The sequence below is a fragment of the Muscardinus avellanarius genome (assembly GCF_963383645.1).
Source record: "Muscardinus avellanarius genome assembly, chromosome: 15".
Classification (NCBI taxonomy): Eukaryota; Metazoa; Chordata; class Mammalia; order Rodentia; family Gliridae; genus Muscardinus; species Muscardinus avellanarius.
In genome coordinates, this window is record NC_137801.1 from 58,964,848 (window position 1) to 58,984,024 (window position 19,177).

The following is a 19,177-nucleotide window of genomic DNA, read 5'->3' on the forward strand; positions in this document are numbered from 1 at the left end:
GGCCTGTGGCGATCTCTGAAGGCCCTACTAGGGTGCTGCACCCTGCAGACTGTAGGCCTCTTTGCCCTATTGACCCTGGGAGCTCTCTGTTAATCCATGCCTCTGCTCTGTCCAACAGCAAACTCCACCCCCACCCCCACCTTCACCAGGGTGAACCACAAAGTCCCAGACCTAGCGAGTCTTTCACTTTATGGGTGAGTCTCTGCACTGGGTGGTCTCCCAGGGAGACAGCTAGTCCATTTATGGTGTTGTTGAGCACTGCTATGGGTTTTGAAGAACAAAGTGGGCTTGACTGTTCTTGCTGCAGGTTCTAGATGGCTGTCTGGGTAGTAGGATCTTTGTCGAGTGTGGAAGATGTGCTGACCACTTGTAATTCCAATGAGCTGCAGCTGCTTATTTCACATCAAGTCATTGGTTTTTTGTTGTTGTTGTTGTTGTTTTTTTTTCCCCTGCTGGGGATCTGGAGGCTGCAGTGCCAGCAGTCCCAGCACAATTAGGCAAGATGGCACCACCAAAGCCCCTGCAGCCGCACCCCATTCCCCAGGGGAGGTGCACAGGATACTTTGCTGTCCTTTGTTCTGTCTTCTGGCTTTGTTTCTGCTGCCTTTCAATTTTTCATTGCTTTGTTCAATTTTTTGCTGCATATTCTCTTGTCAAGACACTGCTTTCAGGCTGATAGAGATGGAGTGTTAGCATGAGTGAGATGTGTTGCTTCGCTCAGTTGCCATCTTCTCAGAAGTCCTTAATTTCTTGATGATAGAAGGAAGTGTTAGCTGACACAATGTGAGGGTTGGGGGTTTATAGAAGTATATCTTTGTGTATTACTTTAGAGATTCTCCTATAGTTAGTCATATAGGTTGTTCTGATTATTTATTATAAAACCAATGTGATAAATGCAGTACACACACACACAGATATTTAAATTTCTTTTTTCTTTTTTTTTTTTTTTGGCTATACTAGGGATTGAACCCAGAGGCAGTCATTCTACCTCTGAGCTACACTTCTAGCTATATTTTTTATTCTTTATTTTGAAACAAGGTCTCACTAAGTTGTGGAGGGCCTCACTAAGTAGATGCAAAGCGGCAAACCTCCTGTCTCAGCCTCCCAAGTACTGAAATTACAGGCATGCATCACCATGCCTGGCTTATAAATCTTTTCCTCTCTGAATTATTTTCTAAGAATACATTTTTAGAAGGGGTGCTCTGGCCAGAGAATACAGATGTTGTAAAGGTTCTGTATAACCTATTTGACGTGGCTTTCCAGAAGGAGTTTAACAGTTTACAAACTCTCCGTAAGTTAACATATTAATACATGGTTCGACAGCCATCTTTTCAGCACTTTGTATTAGTAGAGAAGCATATTGATAAAACTCTGCCTTCATCTAGTTTCTAGTTTACAGTTTACTGGAGGGAGGAAGTGGACAATACAAATACATATACTATAATCTCAAGTGCAGATAAATGACATAAAAACTGGCATGGTGGTGCACACTTGTAATTCCAGTACTTGGGAGGGTGAGCCAGAGAATTGTAGGTTTGAGAACAGTTTCAACAATGTAGCAAGACTCAGCAACCTAGGGAGGAGCTGTTTCAAACTAAAGAAATATAAATAAGGTTGTGGGTGTGGCTCAGAGGAAGAACTCCCCAGTGCCAGAAAAAAGAAAAAAAAAAAAAAAAGAAGAAAAGAAAAGAAAGTAAAGGACAGAAAATAAGGAAAATAGAAGTAGTATTTCACTATGTAGTCTAAGAAGACCTTTCTGAATTGACATTCTGGTAGAGCCCTACAATCTGTCTTATTCTCTATTTCATTGCATTTATTAAAACATTGGCTACTATAACTTTTTTTTTTTTTTTTGTGGTACTGGGATGGAACTCAGGGACCTTCTACCTCCCAGCTATACTCCCAGACCTATTTTATATTTTTATTTGGAAACAGGGTCTCTTAAGCCAGTGAGGCTGGCTTTGAACCTGTGTGATTCTCCTGTCTCAGCTTCCCAAGTGCGGGGATTACAAGCATGAGCCACCATGCCCGGCCTACTATAGCTTTTTAAAATGCCAGTTTTAAGCCAGGCGTGGTGGCGCACGCTTGTAATCCCTGCGCTTGGGAGGTGGAGACAGGAGGATCTCTTAAGCCTCACTGGCTTAAGAGACCCTGTTTCCAAATAAAAAAGTATAAAATAGGTCTGGGAATGTAGCCCAGAGGTAGAAGGGCTTCCAGAAACCCCAGTACCACACACACACACAAAAACCCCACCAAAAAACAAAAAACAAAAACAAAAACAAAAACCATTTTTAGATAAAAAATACTAATTTTCATTTATTTGATTATAAGTTGTTTTTTCAAAATTGACTATTAATTGATGTTTGAAATACTTACTACTGAGCTACCCTTTTATTTGTAGAAATTGGTTTTAAGACTAAATTGTTATAATGCTTTATATTAACAAAAAGGTATAGTATTGGCATTGTAGAAGTGCCAGTAGTTTGGCACTTATATAGAAGGCAAGGCAATATTTAGACTGAAAATAAAATTTTGTGATTCTGTCTCCTAGTAATATTTTTGCTGCAATTAGTACTAGCTTTCATAACTAAGGTAGCAGAATATATTGAAGAATATTGAGTATGAGTTAATAGGTTGGTACTAATGAGATTATTGAGAGAACAGTGTTTATTTTTCTTTTTGAGGTGTTAGGGATCAAACTCAGGGCCTTGTGCATCCTAGGCAAGTACTCTTACATTGAGCTATCTCTAGTCCCAAGAGGCCAGTGTTTAGACGAGATTTCTAACTAGCTCTTAACCTTTCTTATAAACTTTTGCTTTTGGGTGTGTGAAGACTATATGTGGATAGGTCAGCAGATTCTTTCAACCACTGGAAAAAATGCCTTTATGCTTTCCTTTTGCTAGGTTAGTAGCATTTACATTAGAATAATCAAAATTAATCTTAAAAACTCTGAAAATTTAGAAGTTAGTTGTAAAATCAAAGTATATACTTGATAAGTTTGTTTTGTGGTCTTATAACTGGGAAAAGACAAAAGAACTTTATTAGAAAATGGTTTTTAGGTTTGCAATATTTAAGTAATTATTCTATTTGCTTACTTAATTATAGAGGAATTGTTTTATAATTATTACACTAATGTTATGACTTACAAACTTATTTTCTATGCAGAATTTTAGGTTTAGGTTTTCGTTCATCAAACTTGTGTACAATATATGCTAATTTAATACTTTGTTTTTTAAATTAAAAACTGGATGGTTCTAACTGGATTTCTAATAAATGTTCATACTACTGTTTTAAACTTAGAATTTTTTTTTTTTTTTTCCGGTACTAAGGATTGAACCTAGAGGCATTCTACCTCCAAGCTACACTCCCAGCCCTATTTTTTATTTTTGAAACGGGGTCTCGCTAAGTTGCAGAGGGCCTCACTAAGTAGCTGAGGCTGACCACAAACCCCTGATTCTCCTTTCTTAGCCTCCCAAGCATACACCACTATGACCAACTTAGAATTTAGAAGTAGGACAAGAAATAATATTCAGTTAATATATTTCATTTATTAACAGCTCTTTGTTCTATTCCTTTATTTATTTGCTTGCTTAACAAATATTTGAGTGTCAGCAATTGAGCTAACTCCTTAGTTAAAAGGCAATGAATGTAGTAGGTATCATGTGGTTACTGTCCTTCTGGAGTTTACAGTCATGTAATAGATACAGAACATTAAACAAACAATTTGGAGACAGTGTAATAATTGTTATAACTGGAGTGGTAGTACCTGAAGCCAAGAGTATGGGCCATAAAGTTGAGGGTCACAAGTAGCTCTAGAAGAAGTAATATTTTTCTGTGTAGTCTTTGGGTTCCTTGATGGGGCATATATATGTTCCTACACATACATAATACACAAAACTTTAAGAAACTAAATAAAATTAATTGTGGTAAAATAACATAAAATTTACCATTTTAACCATTTTGAAGTATATACATCAGTATCAGTAGCATTAAGTGTATGCACATTCTTATGCAACCAGTCTTTAGAACCTTTTCATCTTGCAAAACTGAAACTCCAGGCCCAATTAAAGACCATCTTTCCTTAAACCCTTCTTTCAACCCCTGAGGCAACTATTATATTCTACTCTGTCTCTATGAATTTAATTACTTTAGATAACTCATATAAGTAGAAAAAAGAGTTTTTAAACTCAGATTTTATTTTTGTTGTTTTGGAAATTGTTTGATTTCTGTTACCAATTGCATATTTTTGGTTTTACTTTCCTAGACACACAGGAAAAGATATACAAGCATAGGGGATTATAATATGGAAATATTCTTTTTTTGTGTGGGTCTGGGGATAGAACCCAGGGGCATTCGACCTCCAAGCTACACCCCCTGCCCTATTTTTATTCTTTATTTTAAATGGGGTCTCACTGGGTTGCAGAGGGCCTCACTAAGTAGTTGAGGCTGTCCACGAACTACAATCCTCTGGGATTGCAAGCGTGTGCCACCACGTGGGCTTGGAAATATTCTTGCCAGTGGAAGCATGAAGCCAACATACAGCCCAAGGGAGATCCTGTTTCCTCTGGTCATTCTGAGAATCTCAGAGAGCACAAAGCCATTTTAGGAAAAGCATGGTTTGAAAGGCTGAAATATTATCAAAACTTGAATTTTTCTTATAAGACTATCTTAAACCAGGGGTTGGCAAATCCTTTCTATAAAGTACCAGTATAAAATTTGATATTCTATAAGCTGTACATTCTCTGCCATGATTACTCAACTCAGCCATATACTGTATATAAACTAATGATATGTATAGCTATATTATAATAAAGCTTTGTGACAACAGGTGGCAATTGTCCCATAGGCTGTTGTTTGTGACCCTTGTCTTAATACCCTCAAGCTGTGCATGGGTGAAACCCATGCCTAGGAGGCCATTGGCTTGTTTGTGACTTTGAGCAGAGAGAGAAATTCAATACTATATTTTATCAAATTTGGGCCATTGTTTATAAGTTACATTAATAAAGAAAAAGAATATAGTCAATTAAGAACTCATTGGCTGTGTGATGCATCCTGTGTGTTTTGTGTTTGTGTGTGTTACTGGGAATTGAACCCAGAGGTGTTCTATCTAAAAGCTACACCCCTAGTCCAATTTATTATTATTATTATTATTATTATTATTAATTATTTTAATTTTGAAACGGTCTCATTAAGTTGCTGAGGCTGGTCTCAAGCCTGCAATCATCCTTTCACAGCCTTCTACATACTGGGATTACAAGTATGCTCCAGCACACCCAGCTGGATTTCTGGTTTTAAAACTTCTAAAATAGCCGGGCGTGGTGGCGCAGGCTTGTAATCCCCGCACTTGGGAGGCTGAGACAGGAGGATCGCACGGGTTCGAAGCCAGCCTCAGCTATTTAGTGAGGCTGTCAGCAACTTAGTGAGACCCTGTTTCCAAATAAAATATAAAAAAAGGTCTGGGAGTATAGCCTGGAGGTAGAAAGCCTCTGGGTTCCACCCCCAGTACCACCCAAAAATAAATAAATAAAATAAAGAATTAAAAATAAATAAAAATAAAACTTCTAAAATATAGCCAGGTGTGGTGGCCCACGCTTGTAATCCCAGTACTTGGGAGGCTGAGACAGGAGGAGCTAGCCTCAGCAACTTAGCAAAACCATTTCAGAATAGAATAGGGATGGGGGTGTAGCTCAGAGATAGAATGTCACTGGGTTCAATCCCCTGTACCAAAAAACAAAGACAGAAAAATGTTAAAATGTGAATGGGGGTGGAGGAATGTGTCTGAATTAGTGATGTACTAATACCAACCAATATTTGAGTACTTACTATGAACCAGGCACTTTGCCAGGCACTATATATGTATTATCTCATGTATCTTTATAACAAATCATCAATGGAGTAAATGAAAAAGGATTGGAGCAATTAAATAACTTGCTATAATAAATGGTGGAGTCCAGGATTCAAACCCAGATAACCTGGCGCTGACATCAGTGTTTTCTCTCAACTATTGTACTGCTTCCTTCAGATTTTGAGCAGTCTTTTTGTCAAATGATACTATTTATGTTGGAATTAATGTAGTTTATTGAATCAGGTCATGGAGGAAACAGCAGCTACATCATTTCTCTTTAGTATGTCCTTGGAATTTCAGACATTTCTCTGTGCACATATCTACTAGTTTTCCATCTCTTATTGTGTCCCTTTGTCCTCAAATAATTATTTGTGAACTTCTTCTGAAGATGTTTTCAAAATGATTTAAAGTTTCTAAGACAGTCAGAATTTGTTCTAGAAGAGAATTGTTGGTACTCTGTGCATCATTAGTGTGTCTCTGTTCATGCTGCAGAGGTTGAGAGTGAGCTCCGTATATTGCTATAATATGTCCTCTTCTGCATCTGTGAATCTTGCATCAAAGACCTGCATGAGTGATGCAGATTTATCCACTCGTTTTGGTGTAATGTGATATTGGGGATTGAACCCTGGTGCATTCTACCGTGGAGCTACCTGCAGCCCTTTTATTTTTCATTTTGAAAGAGAGATGGTCTCACTAAGTTACAGCATGCTGTCCTGGTAAACTGTGATCCTCCTTTCTCAGCCTCCCAAATACTGGGATTATAGATATGTGCCACTGTGCCCAAATGACCTTAATGACTTCTGAAGACATAGGAAATGCATGATCTGTTCAGCTCTCAGAGTCTTGGAGATTTCTCATGTTCTCAGTATGAAACAGAGAAAGCTATGGGAACTATTAAGAGAGTTAGGGTTTTCGGCATCTGTGACTATTAGAAAGAAAAATCAAGGACTGGGGTGTAGCTCAGTGGTAGAGCACTTGGCCTAACATGCTCAAAGCCCTGTGTTCAATCCCCAGTACTATAATACAAAACAAAACAAAACAAATCAAAATAGAATTTCATTTAAAGATGACATGCATGCAGATAACCATCTCAAACTACATCATGGTGTCTGCTTCTTTATTCAAGCCAAACAGAAGCCTTCTCATTGAAATTTAGTTCGGAGAGAGATGTTTATTTTTTGCTTTATTAACATATTAATTTCCACTTGGAACTAAATAGTATCTTTTACAAAGATTATTTTTATATTCTGTGATAAAATTTCCAATGTAGTGAAATCAATTACATGTACAAAATTTGGGGGTTCTTTGAGGGGAGTGAGCTTTTCTGAAAGAGGATCGATTAACTTCTGATCTTCACAAATGCCTGATGATTTCATAAAAATGCAAATCACTTTTCTGAGCTGAGATGTAGAAAACCAAGAGAAAGTAGCTGGTGAAGTTGCATGGCATGAGGGTGTAAAATGCACAGGCCTGTAAGCAAGGGATGATAGGGAATGTTAGAGAACTTGGTGTTTCATGTGTCTTGAGCACAGTGTGTTAGGGGATTAGGGAAGAGCAGAGAAGGTAAAAAGGGTCAAATAATTAAGGACCTTACAGACCATGTCTTTCAGTCAGGGTTAGATTCAGTTATGTGTAATATGGAAACTCACAGTAACAATCTGGAGAGAGTAACCCAGAGTTAGTATGGCAGCTTGGTGGTTACCAGGAACATGGGTGTCTCTGTCTTGCTCATCTTCCATCCTTAACTTGTCTCCTTGTGGTTCCAAATGGCCACCAGAGTGAATTCTCATCATCATGTCTTTATTCCAAATAGTAGGAAGGAGAGAGATGAGTAGGTCCCCAGCCCTTTCATAGAGACTTCATGGAAATCTCAGTGTGCTTGGAGTTAATCACATTGCTCAGGATTTGTCACCAATAGCTGCAAGGGAGGCTGGGAAATGTCTTTTATTTTGTACGACAGTGTGCCTAACTTTAGGATTCTAAAGTGGAAGAGGAAAAAATGATACTGGGGTGGTAGCTAATAATCGCTGCTATGCCTGTCAGTGCTATATTCTTTGAAGGATACAATAGAGAAACATGCTCAAATTTATTCTCATTCTCTCTCTCTCTCTCTCTTTCTCTCTCCCTCCTCCTTCTCCTCCTCCTCCTCCTCTTCCTCCTTCCCTTCTTCCCCCCTTCTAGCATCACCTAAGAGGAAGGTGGGTTATAAGGAGGCAGGAAGGCTGTGGAGAACAGTGCAGTGAAGTGAGTGGGGTTCTGACCATGGCAGCACAGTTTCAAGAGACTTTAAGGACTTGGTGATTGATCTGATGTGAACAGGCCCCTGGCTTTCCAGCTGGGTGCCTTGGTGCCATAGGGACAGGAGTGAAGAAGCCATGGAAGTAGAGCTGGCTGTGTGGGAAAAGGTCTACTTAGGTTGAACTTTGTAAGGAACAGTCAAAATGAGAAGGAATATAGTGTGTTTCAGAAGTCAAGGGAGAGAACACATTTGAAGGTTTTAGGGAGTGGTTGGTTGCGTTAAGAGTGTTCATGATGTTGATAGGATTTGGCAAGTAGGAATTTTTCGATGCCAGGTTAAGAGCAATTCTTCCAGTGATAGAGAAAGCCAGGCTGGAGTAGGTGGGGGAGTGAATGGAGGTGAGGAAGTAGAGGTGCTCTTGGAAAAGGAGAAAGGATAGGCTGAAGATAAGAGGTGGGAGACGATGAAACTGAGCCCTTGAGATGGGCACTGGAGGAGAGGGAGCATTGGGTGGGGACAGCTCTTCTGTAACCAGAGGAAGGAGCAGAAATAGGATGGAGACGCAGGGAAGGTCTGAGGGTCACAGAAAGTCAGTGTCTTCACTTGCTTTGTGAAGTAGAAGTTGAACTCATCCTGGTGGTTGAGGGAGTATTAATGAACTTATTGGTAGACCATGTGATAATGTTCCATTATATGATTTATCAGCTATTTCATAATGAAAAACACATTTTGGGTCTAGGTATGATTTTTCTATTATTAAATTGGTCTATAGGATCTTTTAGGTGACCCAGATTGTGGTCATTATCTTTAGAAATGTGAAATGAAGAGATAATATGTGAAAGTTCCTAGCACAGAACTTGGCACAGAAACACTGTACATAAGGGCTTTGTGAATAAGCCAGTGTTCTTGGAACACTTTCTATACATATGGAGCATCATTCCTAATTTGTTTTACTGTTTACACAGCTCATTTTCTTTCAGGCAAACTTGCTTTTGTTGAAAAAAATTCTTTCAGATTGTAATAATCATACCCTTGTGAACCATAACAGGGCAGGTACTGTTAGCTTGCTTCTGGTATTTGGCACTGTCTCCAGGAATAGCACAAATATGCTACCCAGAACTGGGTTATATTATTGCTAATGGGAACAGTGTGTCCATGACTGTGTGATGAATTTGGCTTTTCTTTTAACTGGAAACTAAGTTGTGAACAGACTTGGCAAGATACAGACCATGCAGAAAGCTTTTCAAAGAACTTTTAAAAGATTTCCTTTCCATTTCTATAGGAAAATTAGATTGACATTGTAGAGGGGGAAAATGTTGTTTAAATCATGTTCTTTAGTAGATTGCCAACTGCTTTCTTCTACTTGTTCCCCAGAGGAAGTTAGATACTGGACTAATTCTCTTTTACTAGTAAGAAAACACAAGTGGCCTGGCCTTCCCTGAACATTTTGCCCGCAGGCTCTTGGAGGTTGCACTGCCTGTGGAGGTTGCCCGACTGTCTGTTTAGCTGCAGTAGAATCTTCTTAGAACACTGAATTCAATTCATGTTTGGGGGAAAAGGGAAGGGGAGTGAGTAGGATTGAAAGCACAAAGATCACACTTAGTGACTGGCAGAAGTGATTCAGTCAGAGCTACAGTGAGGTTCTGCTGTACCAGTGGTGCATGGTACGCTCTGCTGTCTGCAAACACCATCCCTTTTTGCATTAGTTAATAGCTTTGTACCTCCTTCTGGGGGAGCTGAAAAGGAAAATGGAAGGCAGCTCTAAAAATGTCTCTGTAACAAGGTGTGTCCAGTGTAACTTTAGCTGTTGCTAAGCAACTTTCTAACACTGATCCCCTTGGCTTGTTACACTGAGTAAGCTCTGTGGACTGTTTAGTTAGGTTCCCTGGTGGAGCATGGACTGTATCACAAATAGAGAGCACTTCTGTTGAAATACAAGGTGATTTATGTGACAGAGAACTGTGCTTACCACCTAATTTAGCCTCTAATAAGCTAAATGTCCTGGCTACTTGGAGTTAGACAGTTGTTTGACTCAACCACTGGCTGTGAGTTTTCTTTGTGGGTGCATGTGTGACTGTGTTTGTCTCCTGGGGGAGAATTAGGGTGAGCGTAGGTCAAAATCTCCAGTGAGGCTGGAGTCAAAATCTCCAGTGGAGGCTTCCAGCAGCAGCATTAGCCTCTCCACTGTGGACATCGCTTCCCTCTTTATACCTTGCTTTCTTCCTTTTCCTTCCATAATTCTTCTCAGAATCTTTTTCTTGTGTACAAATTGCTCAGTAGGACCTGTATTTAATTAGCTGCATTAACAGTTAGATATAACAAAGAGGTATGACTAAAAGGACCACGGATATGTTTCCACTATCTTGTATCCCATTTAAATGTAAGACTACAATGCACCAATTAAAAAAAAAAAAAAACCGGGCGTGGTGGTGCACACTTGTAATCCCAGCATTCTGGAGGCTGAGGCTGGAGGGTCACAGTTCCTGAATAGTCTCAGCTACTTAGTGAGCCCCTCTGCAACTAGGTGAGACCCTATTTCAAAATAAAGAATAAAAAATAGAGCAGAGGGTGTAGCTTGGAGGTCAAATGCCCCAGGGTTCCATCCCCAGACCCGCCCTCCCCCCCAAAAAAAAAAGTTGCTTGACATTTGTAGAGGTGGGTGGGCCAGCACTATGCCCTCTTGCTTAGGGGTTAACACACCACTGAGAAATCTGGGCACTGAATGTAATTCTTTCTATTGTAAGTTGCCAGTGCCAATGTCACTATTAGCCCAGATTTAGAACTTTAATATTACGTGTAAGTCACCTCATTTTATTTCACACCAAATATTTGAGAAGTGTTCAGAATTACATTTTAAACTCAAACTTAGACTCCTAAGATGCTAGCCTTTGGGAGATATCTATTAAAACTACAAGTATACTTAATATACCCTTGGGTTGAAGGCTGAGTGGTCTAGTTAAAATCAGTAAGGCCACGATATTTTGAAATAAGACCTTATTTTGCCACCGTAGAATAAGTTTTGGGGGTACAACAAAAAACTGTAATCATTAAAATTTGATTTAGAAATGTGTACCCAGACTTTAAAATGTTATTATAATGCAAGAACAATAATTTCTTATCAGAGTCATCTGCTACATTGCTTTTGTGGTCAGTTACATACCTGCAACAGAACATAGATTTAAGGAGTCAAACAGTGTTGGTGGGAGAGCTGAGTAGTTTTGCTATAGTGGATGTGCTGATTATAGCTACCATGATGTCAAGTTTTTTTTTTTCTCTTAAGAGTCATTGACTGAAATGAAGCTTTGGCCTCTCAGTATCCTGAACTTATTTTAAATTTTATCAGTGGCTATAATGCCATTTTCTTGAACTTTTCTTCATGCTTGCAGATGGCTTGAATTTTTTCCACTATATAAGTTATATTAGTGGTACATAGGCCTTTTTTGTATTTTCAAATATGTTTACCGAATAAACATCAATTTCCATAGAGCAGAAAGAGCAGAATCTCCTCACAGCTCTTTTTTTTTTTTTTTTTTTTTTTTTTTTTGTATTGGTGATTTGAACCTAGGGCCTCACATATGTGAGGCAGGCACTTTACCACAGAGTTATATCTCTCTAAGTTATCTAGGCTGGCCTTGAACTGTGATCCTCCTGTCTCAGCATCCCTAGTAGCTGGATTTACAGGCATTTACCTCCAGGCCATGTCCAAATCTGTACCTTTTAAGAAGCAATCCAAGCATTTGGGAGGCTGAGACAGGAGGATCACAGTTCATTTAAATGTATGACTAAAATGCACCAATTAAAAAAAAAAAAAAAAAACCGGGTGTGGTGGCGCACACTTGTAATCCCAGCATTCTGGAGGCTGAGGCTGGAGGGTCACAGTTCCTGAATAGCCTCAGCTACTTAGTGAGGCCCTTTGCAACTCAGTGAGACCCTGTTTCAAAATAAAGAGTAAAAAATAGGGATGGGGGTGTAGCTTGGAGATAGAATGCCCCTGGGTTCCATCTGGAGTACCAAAAAAAAAAAAAAAAAAAAGCCTTTGCATACTCAGGGTACTTGGGTTGGTTATTTTTTAGCAGTTTTAGAAAATGAAGTAGTAAGCCAACATTGGTCGTTAGTAGGTCCTGATATGTTGGTTTTGTTATTTCCAAAGCATAATTTTGGGGCTCTCTTTTTGTTTGAGCAGCCTGTATAAAACATAGTAATTACTGTGTTTCAATCTGTGTGAACATCTTTAAGTACATGGTCTCTCGTGGCTCATTTCTGAGGCATAATGGAGAGTGGCCACCCTCGCTCGGCTAACAGCAAGTAATTGAAGTCTGAATGAAGTATTGAGTGTTGCTGGTTTCTGCGTCATTTTTTCACCTTATTTTTCACTGATAATTGTGTAACACTTTTTGTTTTCAACTTCATATCTCTTCATTCAGATACTGTATTTTTAGCAAAGTTGAATTCATCAACATTCTGTGCTTTTTAACTTTTTTAAAAAAGGCTATGATTGTGTCTACATGACTAAGTACAGGAAGAAGTAGCACATTTAATTTTTGTAACTAAAGTGAAGAAGAAAGCTTTCTAGTAACATGTTTCTGCAAGGAAACTTATGTTAAGACTGAGAACTTGAGTGAACATCAAGAATCCTGTGTTTTCAATTATTTTAAAAGGTTGACAGCCCTGTAAGAAGCATTTTTACCTGCTTTTCACTTGTTTAGCCTGCAGACTCATTTATATATCATCTTAACACATTCTAATAAAGGCATGTTTTGAAGTTTGATTACTTAACTATTTCTAAGTACTTTTTTCATAAGCCTTATATTCTTTATCATGTGTGGAACAAAGATGATTTATCATGGGTACACATGATTTTGAAGATTTTTTTCTTCTGGTAAAAATTTTAAGGCAGTAATGTTGACATTATGTTTTAAATTCATCTTCATAGGAAGTGAAAATTCTTATGTACTTTTTCTTGAAGAAGTGGACTTAAGTGGAATTAAATAGCTGGAGATTAAACATGGGTCCTAAAGTCCTTTATTTAATGTGAATGTTGGTATACCAAACAATTTCTTAAATGTTAGAGAATTAAGCCAAGCATAGCACATGCCTGTAAATCCTAGTACATGGGAGACTGACACAGAATTGCAGGTTTGAGGCTAGCCTCAGCAATTTAGCAAAACCTTTGGCAACTTATTGAGAACCTATTTAAAAAAAAAAAAAGGGCTGGTGGCATAGCTCTGGGGTAGAATGTACTCGGGTTAGAATTAAAATATTATGTAATTTTGATTACTTGGCCTAGTATTATTATTTAAATCTGTATAAACAATTGTTAGCTGCATGTATGTTTGTATCAGTTTGACTCTCATGATGCATAATTACATTGTACCAATAAAAGTATTAAAAAACAGAAACAGTTGTCAGCTAAAAAGGAAATTATATTTTTCTAAAGATATCTAATGTATATACTGGTGTGTGTGTGTGTGTGTGTGTGTGTGTGTGTGTGTGTGTTACTGGGGGTTGAACCTAGGGGCCTTCTACCTCCAGGTTATACCCCCAGCCCTATTTTATTGCTTTTTTTGTTTGAATACAGGTGTCTTGTTAAATTGCTGAGTCTGACTTCAAACCTGCCTTGTCTCAGCCTCTCAAGTACTGGAATTACAAACATGCACCATCATACCCAGAAATTATGCTGAATATTTATATGCATTGTCATTCTGTTTTCTACTTAACTAAATAAAATATTTGAAGACATTTGCACATAAAATTAATAACATTAAAAATCCTTAATTATTGTAGCATGTTTACTCTTGTAATAATAAGTATACTTTGATAACGTATTATCTGGAATTTTTCAGTTGGTGTTACATGTAGATGATATTTACTTCTATTTGAAACAATATTTAAATATCAACAACACATCCCAATGATATGCCTATGATTGCTGGTGCTGCAAATACTTAATAGTATGATTCAATTTATTTAAAAGTTTAGGAGCCAGCATGGTAGCACATGTCTGTAATCCATGTACCTGGGAGGCTGGGACAGTTGGATAACACATTTGTGGCCAGCCTCTGCAATTTTGTGAGACCCTGTTTCAAAATTTAAAATAGTAAAATAGGGCTGTGGGTGTAGTTCAGATATAGAATCCCCCTAGGTTCAATCCCTAGTACTACCCCCCACAAAAAAAATGTTTAGTGACAAATAGACTTAAGTTATTAGGGATACACATATAGGTGTTAAACCCATAGAAAATGAAAGTTCAAATGTTTACCTAAAGGGGCAGAAGAGGATTGTGTTTAAGGACAGTGTACAAAAGTTTCTAAGTTATAGTAGTATGTATTAAGTGTTATGTTTCCAGCTGTATATGTATGTTTCACAAATAAAAATTTTAAGTGGAATTAGAAAACAGGTCCATCTCAACATGTGTAGGAAAATATTCTGTGTATTTTATTTTTTCAAAAGCATATTCAAAGCATTAAATAGCACACTTGTAATTCCAGTACTTGGGAGCTAAGACAGGAGGAGGATCTTGGGTTTGTGGCCAGTTTCAGCAACTTAGGCCCTCTGAAACTTTAAAAAAAGGGATGGGGTTATAGCTCAGAGGTAGAACACCTCTGGGTTCAAGCCCCACTACCACAAAAGAATACAAATTTTAAAAATTAAAAAAAAATGCTAAACAAATTATGTTTCTGCGATAGAGTCAAAACATCTTCAAAGAATGTTGGTCCACCGGGCCAGGGTGTGTGTGTGTGTGTGTGTGTGTGTGTGTGTGTGTGTGGCCAAGTTACCATGCCTGCCTGTCCTCATCTAGTCTAAGTGCTGCCAGGGAAGTGACCCATGTGGTTCTTGCCTGCCCCCCTGCCCTCCTTTCCCTTGGTGCTTAGCATCCCAGTATTTAGGCAGCACCTGCTGGAGTGCCCACAGCGCTGTCTCCTCTTCCCATCTTTTTTGTCGGCCCTTCTTTTGGTTTATGAATGGGAATTGCTGCTGATGGCTACCTAGTAGCACTTACTAGGAAGACAGACAATCCTATCACATTAGGAAATAATTCAGAATAGTGATTATGGATTGGAGATAACTGGTAGAAAGCCTTGGTTGGAGATACATGCTCCTCAGTATTTTCACCACGTAAGAAAGTCTATCAGTCCACATTTGACAGTTAATATGGTATGTTGGAGGGAAGAAGAAAGGAGTTACAGACTAGTATTTTGTGGAAAGAGATATTAACAAGAATTATGTGGTCAGAATCAATGTGTATATGTTTGACCAGCATAAAGAGATTTTGGTCTCCACAGGCCTAAATCACTGGGGTATGAGTCCATTAAGACCTTTCCCAATCACAAACATCATCCACTTTTCTATCCCTCTCCCCTACAGGTGGCAGAATAAATTGCAACTAATATTTATAGAGCACTGACTAGTTGACTTCTTCATGCCATTATCTGTCCAAACCATGATGTAACCAAAGAGTCCATTTGATAATCTATTCTATTAAAGCAAAACAACAACAAAAATATTCCGTAAATAGAAAATACATCGGGTACATTAGGAAACAAACATATGAAAGTCAATCACTAAACCAAACATGAGAAGGAGGGTGGGGGAGGGAATGGGGTGGGAACTGGGGAAGGGCTAAACGAGTGATGTGTGCATGTATGCCTCTATCATCTTGTACCCATTAAGATGTATGACTACAATGCACCAATAAAAAAAGTTAAAAAAATCAAACCTGTACTTAAGAAAATACATTGGGATCTTTTTTTAAAAAACTTTTTGCAGTACTGGGGATGGAACTTAGGGACATTCTACTTCGAGCAATACCCCACAGCCCTATTTTTTAGTCTTTTTATTTTTTTGAAACAGGTTCTCACAGAGTTGCAAAGGGCCTCACTAAGGCTGTCTAGCTAAAGTTGTCCCCGAACCTTGGTCCTCCGGTCTCTGCCTCCCGAATACTGGGATTATTACAAGCGTGCGCCACCACGCCCAGCTCATTGTGATCTTTAAAATATTTGTTTATTCTTGCTATATAATTGGAGTCTCTGCTTAAATGTCATTGCTCCTTACCGATAGGGAGAAGTGAGGTGTAAGGTTCTCTGCTCGCAGAAATAGTTGAGGATGCTGGAGAGGAGATTGAGTTGGGATTTTCCTCCCTCCCTACAAGGGTATTTCTTGGAACAATGAGAACACTTAATTTTCCTGTATAAAACTGGGTGTTTTATGCAAAGATACCCCAAGAGTTAAATTCTTGAGGAAGGAAACCTGTCCTTTTATATACCCAGTGGTGTGACAAAAAACCTGTGCCACCTTCTGGAGGGGAACTTCTGACTGAATGGAAGAGCATGGCAAAGAACAAGTATGTTTTGGCTTTTCTTCTGTGGTAGGAAGAATATATGTATTTTTCAGAATTCAAGTAGATCATGTATACCAGAAATATTTAGGCTTGATGAGTTTTGTGTACCTCATTTGCTCTGTTGATGCAAATTGGAAATTGTGTTTTTGAAGAGAGTCCAAGAGACTTGGATGTTCCCACCAGCCAGACAAATGTTTGTAGACCAACTTTTTCCCCTCCTTGTACTCCATTATAATGTAAATGAACCACTGAACTACTTTTGTGTGCCAGGGAAACTGCCAGTTAAATCCTTGATTTTGAACCAAGAGAGTCTGTGACATTGAAAGAAACATGGTTGAAATGTTCCACAGAGAAACCAAAACTTTTAAGTAACCATGGAAATAATTTTGGCATTAATTTGCTTTATATTCTCATAAAACTATTTTAATTACTCCTACAATTTTTTTTTTCCTTTCAGATTCAACCCTATGAAAAGATAAAGGCCAGGGGCTTACCTGATAACATATCTTCTGTGTTGAACAAGCTGGTGGTGGTAAAACTCAATGGTGGCTTGGGAACCAGCATGGGATGCAAAGGCCCTAAAAGTCTGATTGGTGTGAGGAATGAGAATACCTTTTTGGATCTGACTGTTCAACAAATTGAAGTAAGTAACATTTAGCCTTTCTGATGGTTTACTAAAATAGCTTTTAGTTTTTAGGTTATCATAAATGTTATTAAATGTAGCAGATGTGAATTTGTCAAAGAGCTTGCTATCTTTAGTATCTCTATTAGTATTTAAAAAAAAGGTTTAAGGCCATGTCCTTGGGTTGATGTAAAAGCTTCTGATTTTAAATAGCATTTGTGGTTGCTGAAATCTCTAGGCCTGTTCAGATTCTCCTGTGATCTGCCCCCCTCCGTCCCCTTTATTTCTAGAGGCTGCAGTCATGAGGGCTGGGATGATCTGGCTTTAACAACCCCTTTTGAGAAAGTGGGAAGGATGTCACAACTGATTGGGTGCCATGGAGGCTAAGAACTGTTCTTGACAAAGTCATTAATCAAAGACTATAAGCTCTTCAGGAGCAGTGGCACTATTTTTCTGTCTCTATCATGGTGCTGGTAACTATAATCATAATACTGGCAGTAGCAGCTACTAACATTTATCTAGCACCTAATGTACACCAAGTCCTCTAAACTCTTCCCATGAATTGACTCATTTGTTCCTCTCAACGATACTGAGGAAAGTATTATCCCTGTGTTACAGGAGAAAACCAAGGCATGGAGTGGTGAGTTGTCTAAGGCACCCGAGCTGGTTAGGAGACCCAGAATCAAATGTAAATGCAGGTTCATCTGACCTCTAAAAACTTGTTTTCCACTACGTATGGGGCCTCTTAGCTCTTCTGAGAAAAAAGATTTCAGTGGGAGGTGCAATTCAGAAGTTTTTTGACCATTCATCCTGAAAACAGGGAGCCAGGGCTCTGTGACATTTGCACTATCATCCCCACAGAGCTCCAAACAGAATAAATGATGAGCCAGCACTTGTCTACCCACCAAGGCCACAGAACCCTGTGGCTGTGCATGCAGCTCCAGAGTTGGGACTGCCTGGGGGCAGCAAGTTGGCCTTAGTGTAGTCGGCCAAAAAATGCAGACAGTAGTTTCTGTTTCAAGGGTTGTGATTTAGTTTAGTAAAATGCCTGGCTCAAGTGGAGCAATTATATATATGTATTAGGCTTTATAAAGATGAGGTTTTGGACATTTTGTGATTAACCAATTAACCATGAAGGGTTAGTTTTACATTTTTAAATAAGGGAAATAAAAATCTGGATAATCTATGTTGATTTTCTCCCTAGCATTTGAACAAAACTTACAATACAGATGTTCCTCTTGTCTTGATGAACTCTTTTAACACAGACGAAGATACAAAAAAAATACTACAGAAGTATAATCACTGTCGTGTGAAAATCTACACTTTCAATCAAAGCAGGTACAAGGAGTAAAAAAATTAACTGTAGGGGAGGGTCTACTCCTGGAAAGGGCTACTTTGCCTCATTTACAACAGAGCAGCCTCAAGATGTGCATGTAAAGATTATTGCTTGCAAGTGCTTGGTACCTTTAAAAGCAAGAGCATTTGTTAATAGATATGTGATTGTTGTTCTGTAATTTCCAGTTTTCAAGAGAATCTGATTGAGATTCTGTTTCATGTCCAGAATGTTTGAGGTTGGCTTATTAGGAGGGCATATTTGGTCTCTAGCTGGGTGTGTGAAAGTCTTTCTACCTTCTACAGTATTGATAACCTTCACTCCTATGAGACTTTTTTCACCTTGACTAGGCCAAGAACATTTTAATAGATTCTGGAGAAAAGCATCTACTTTGTGTAAATAGAGAGAATAAAAAGGAATTTCAATGATAAACTGTCATAAAGCCCAGGCAACTGGGGAAATAAGGCCTCCATTTAAAGAGTGGACACCAAGTCTTTACAAACTTGTGCTATGTCTAAAGTTATACCACTAGTTTGAGATATATGTATATATATATATTTTTTTTTTCTTCTTTTTGTTGGTGCTGGGAATTGAACCCAGAGGCATTCTACTTCTTGAGTTACAACTCCAGCCCGATTTTTTATTCTTTATTTTCAAACAGGGTCTCACTAAATTGTGGAGAGCCACACTAAGTAGCTGAGAATGGCCCCGAACCTGCAATTCTCCTGTCTCAGCCTTCCAAGTACTGGGATTACAAGCGTGCACCACCAGGCCCAGCAGTTTTTTTTTTAAACTAATCT

General features: G+C 38.5%; 1 protein-coding gene across 1 annotated transcript in view; it reads left to right on the top strand.

Moving 5' to 3' along the window:
• The window catches only part of UGP2 (UDP-glucose pyrophosphorylase 2), a gene marked incomplete at both ends in the record, with an annotated part of 38,956 nt that overhangs the window by 11,445 nt on the left and 8,334 nt on the right, over positions 1-19,177 (top strand). Inside the window, 2 exons of the mRNA XM_080711373.1 lie at positions 16,880-17,065; positions 18,249-18,382. Coding sequence (XP_080567499.1) covers positions 16,880-17,065; positions 18,249-18,382 — 320 coding nt within the window. The remainder of the gene's footprint in view (positions 1-16,879; positions 17,066-18,248; positions 18,383-19,177) is intronic.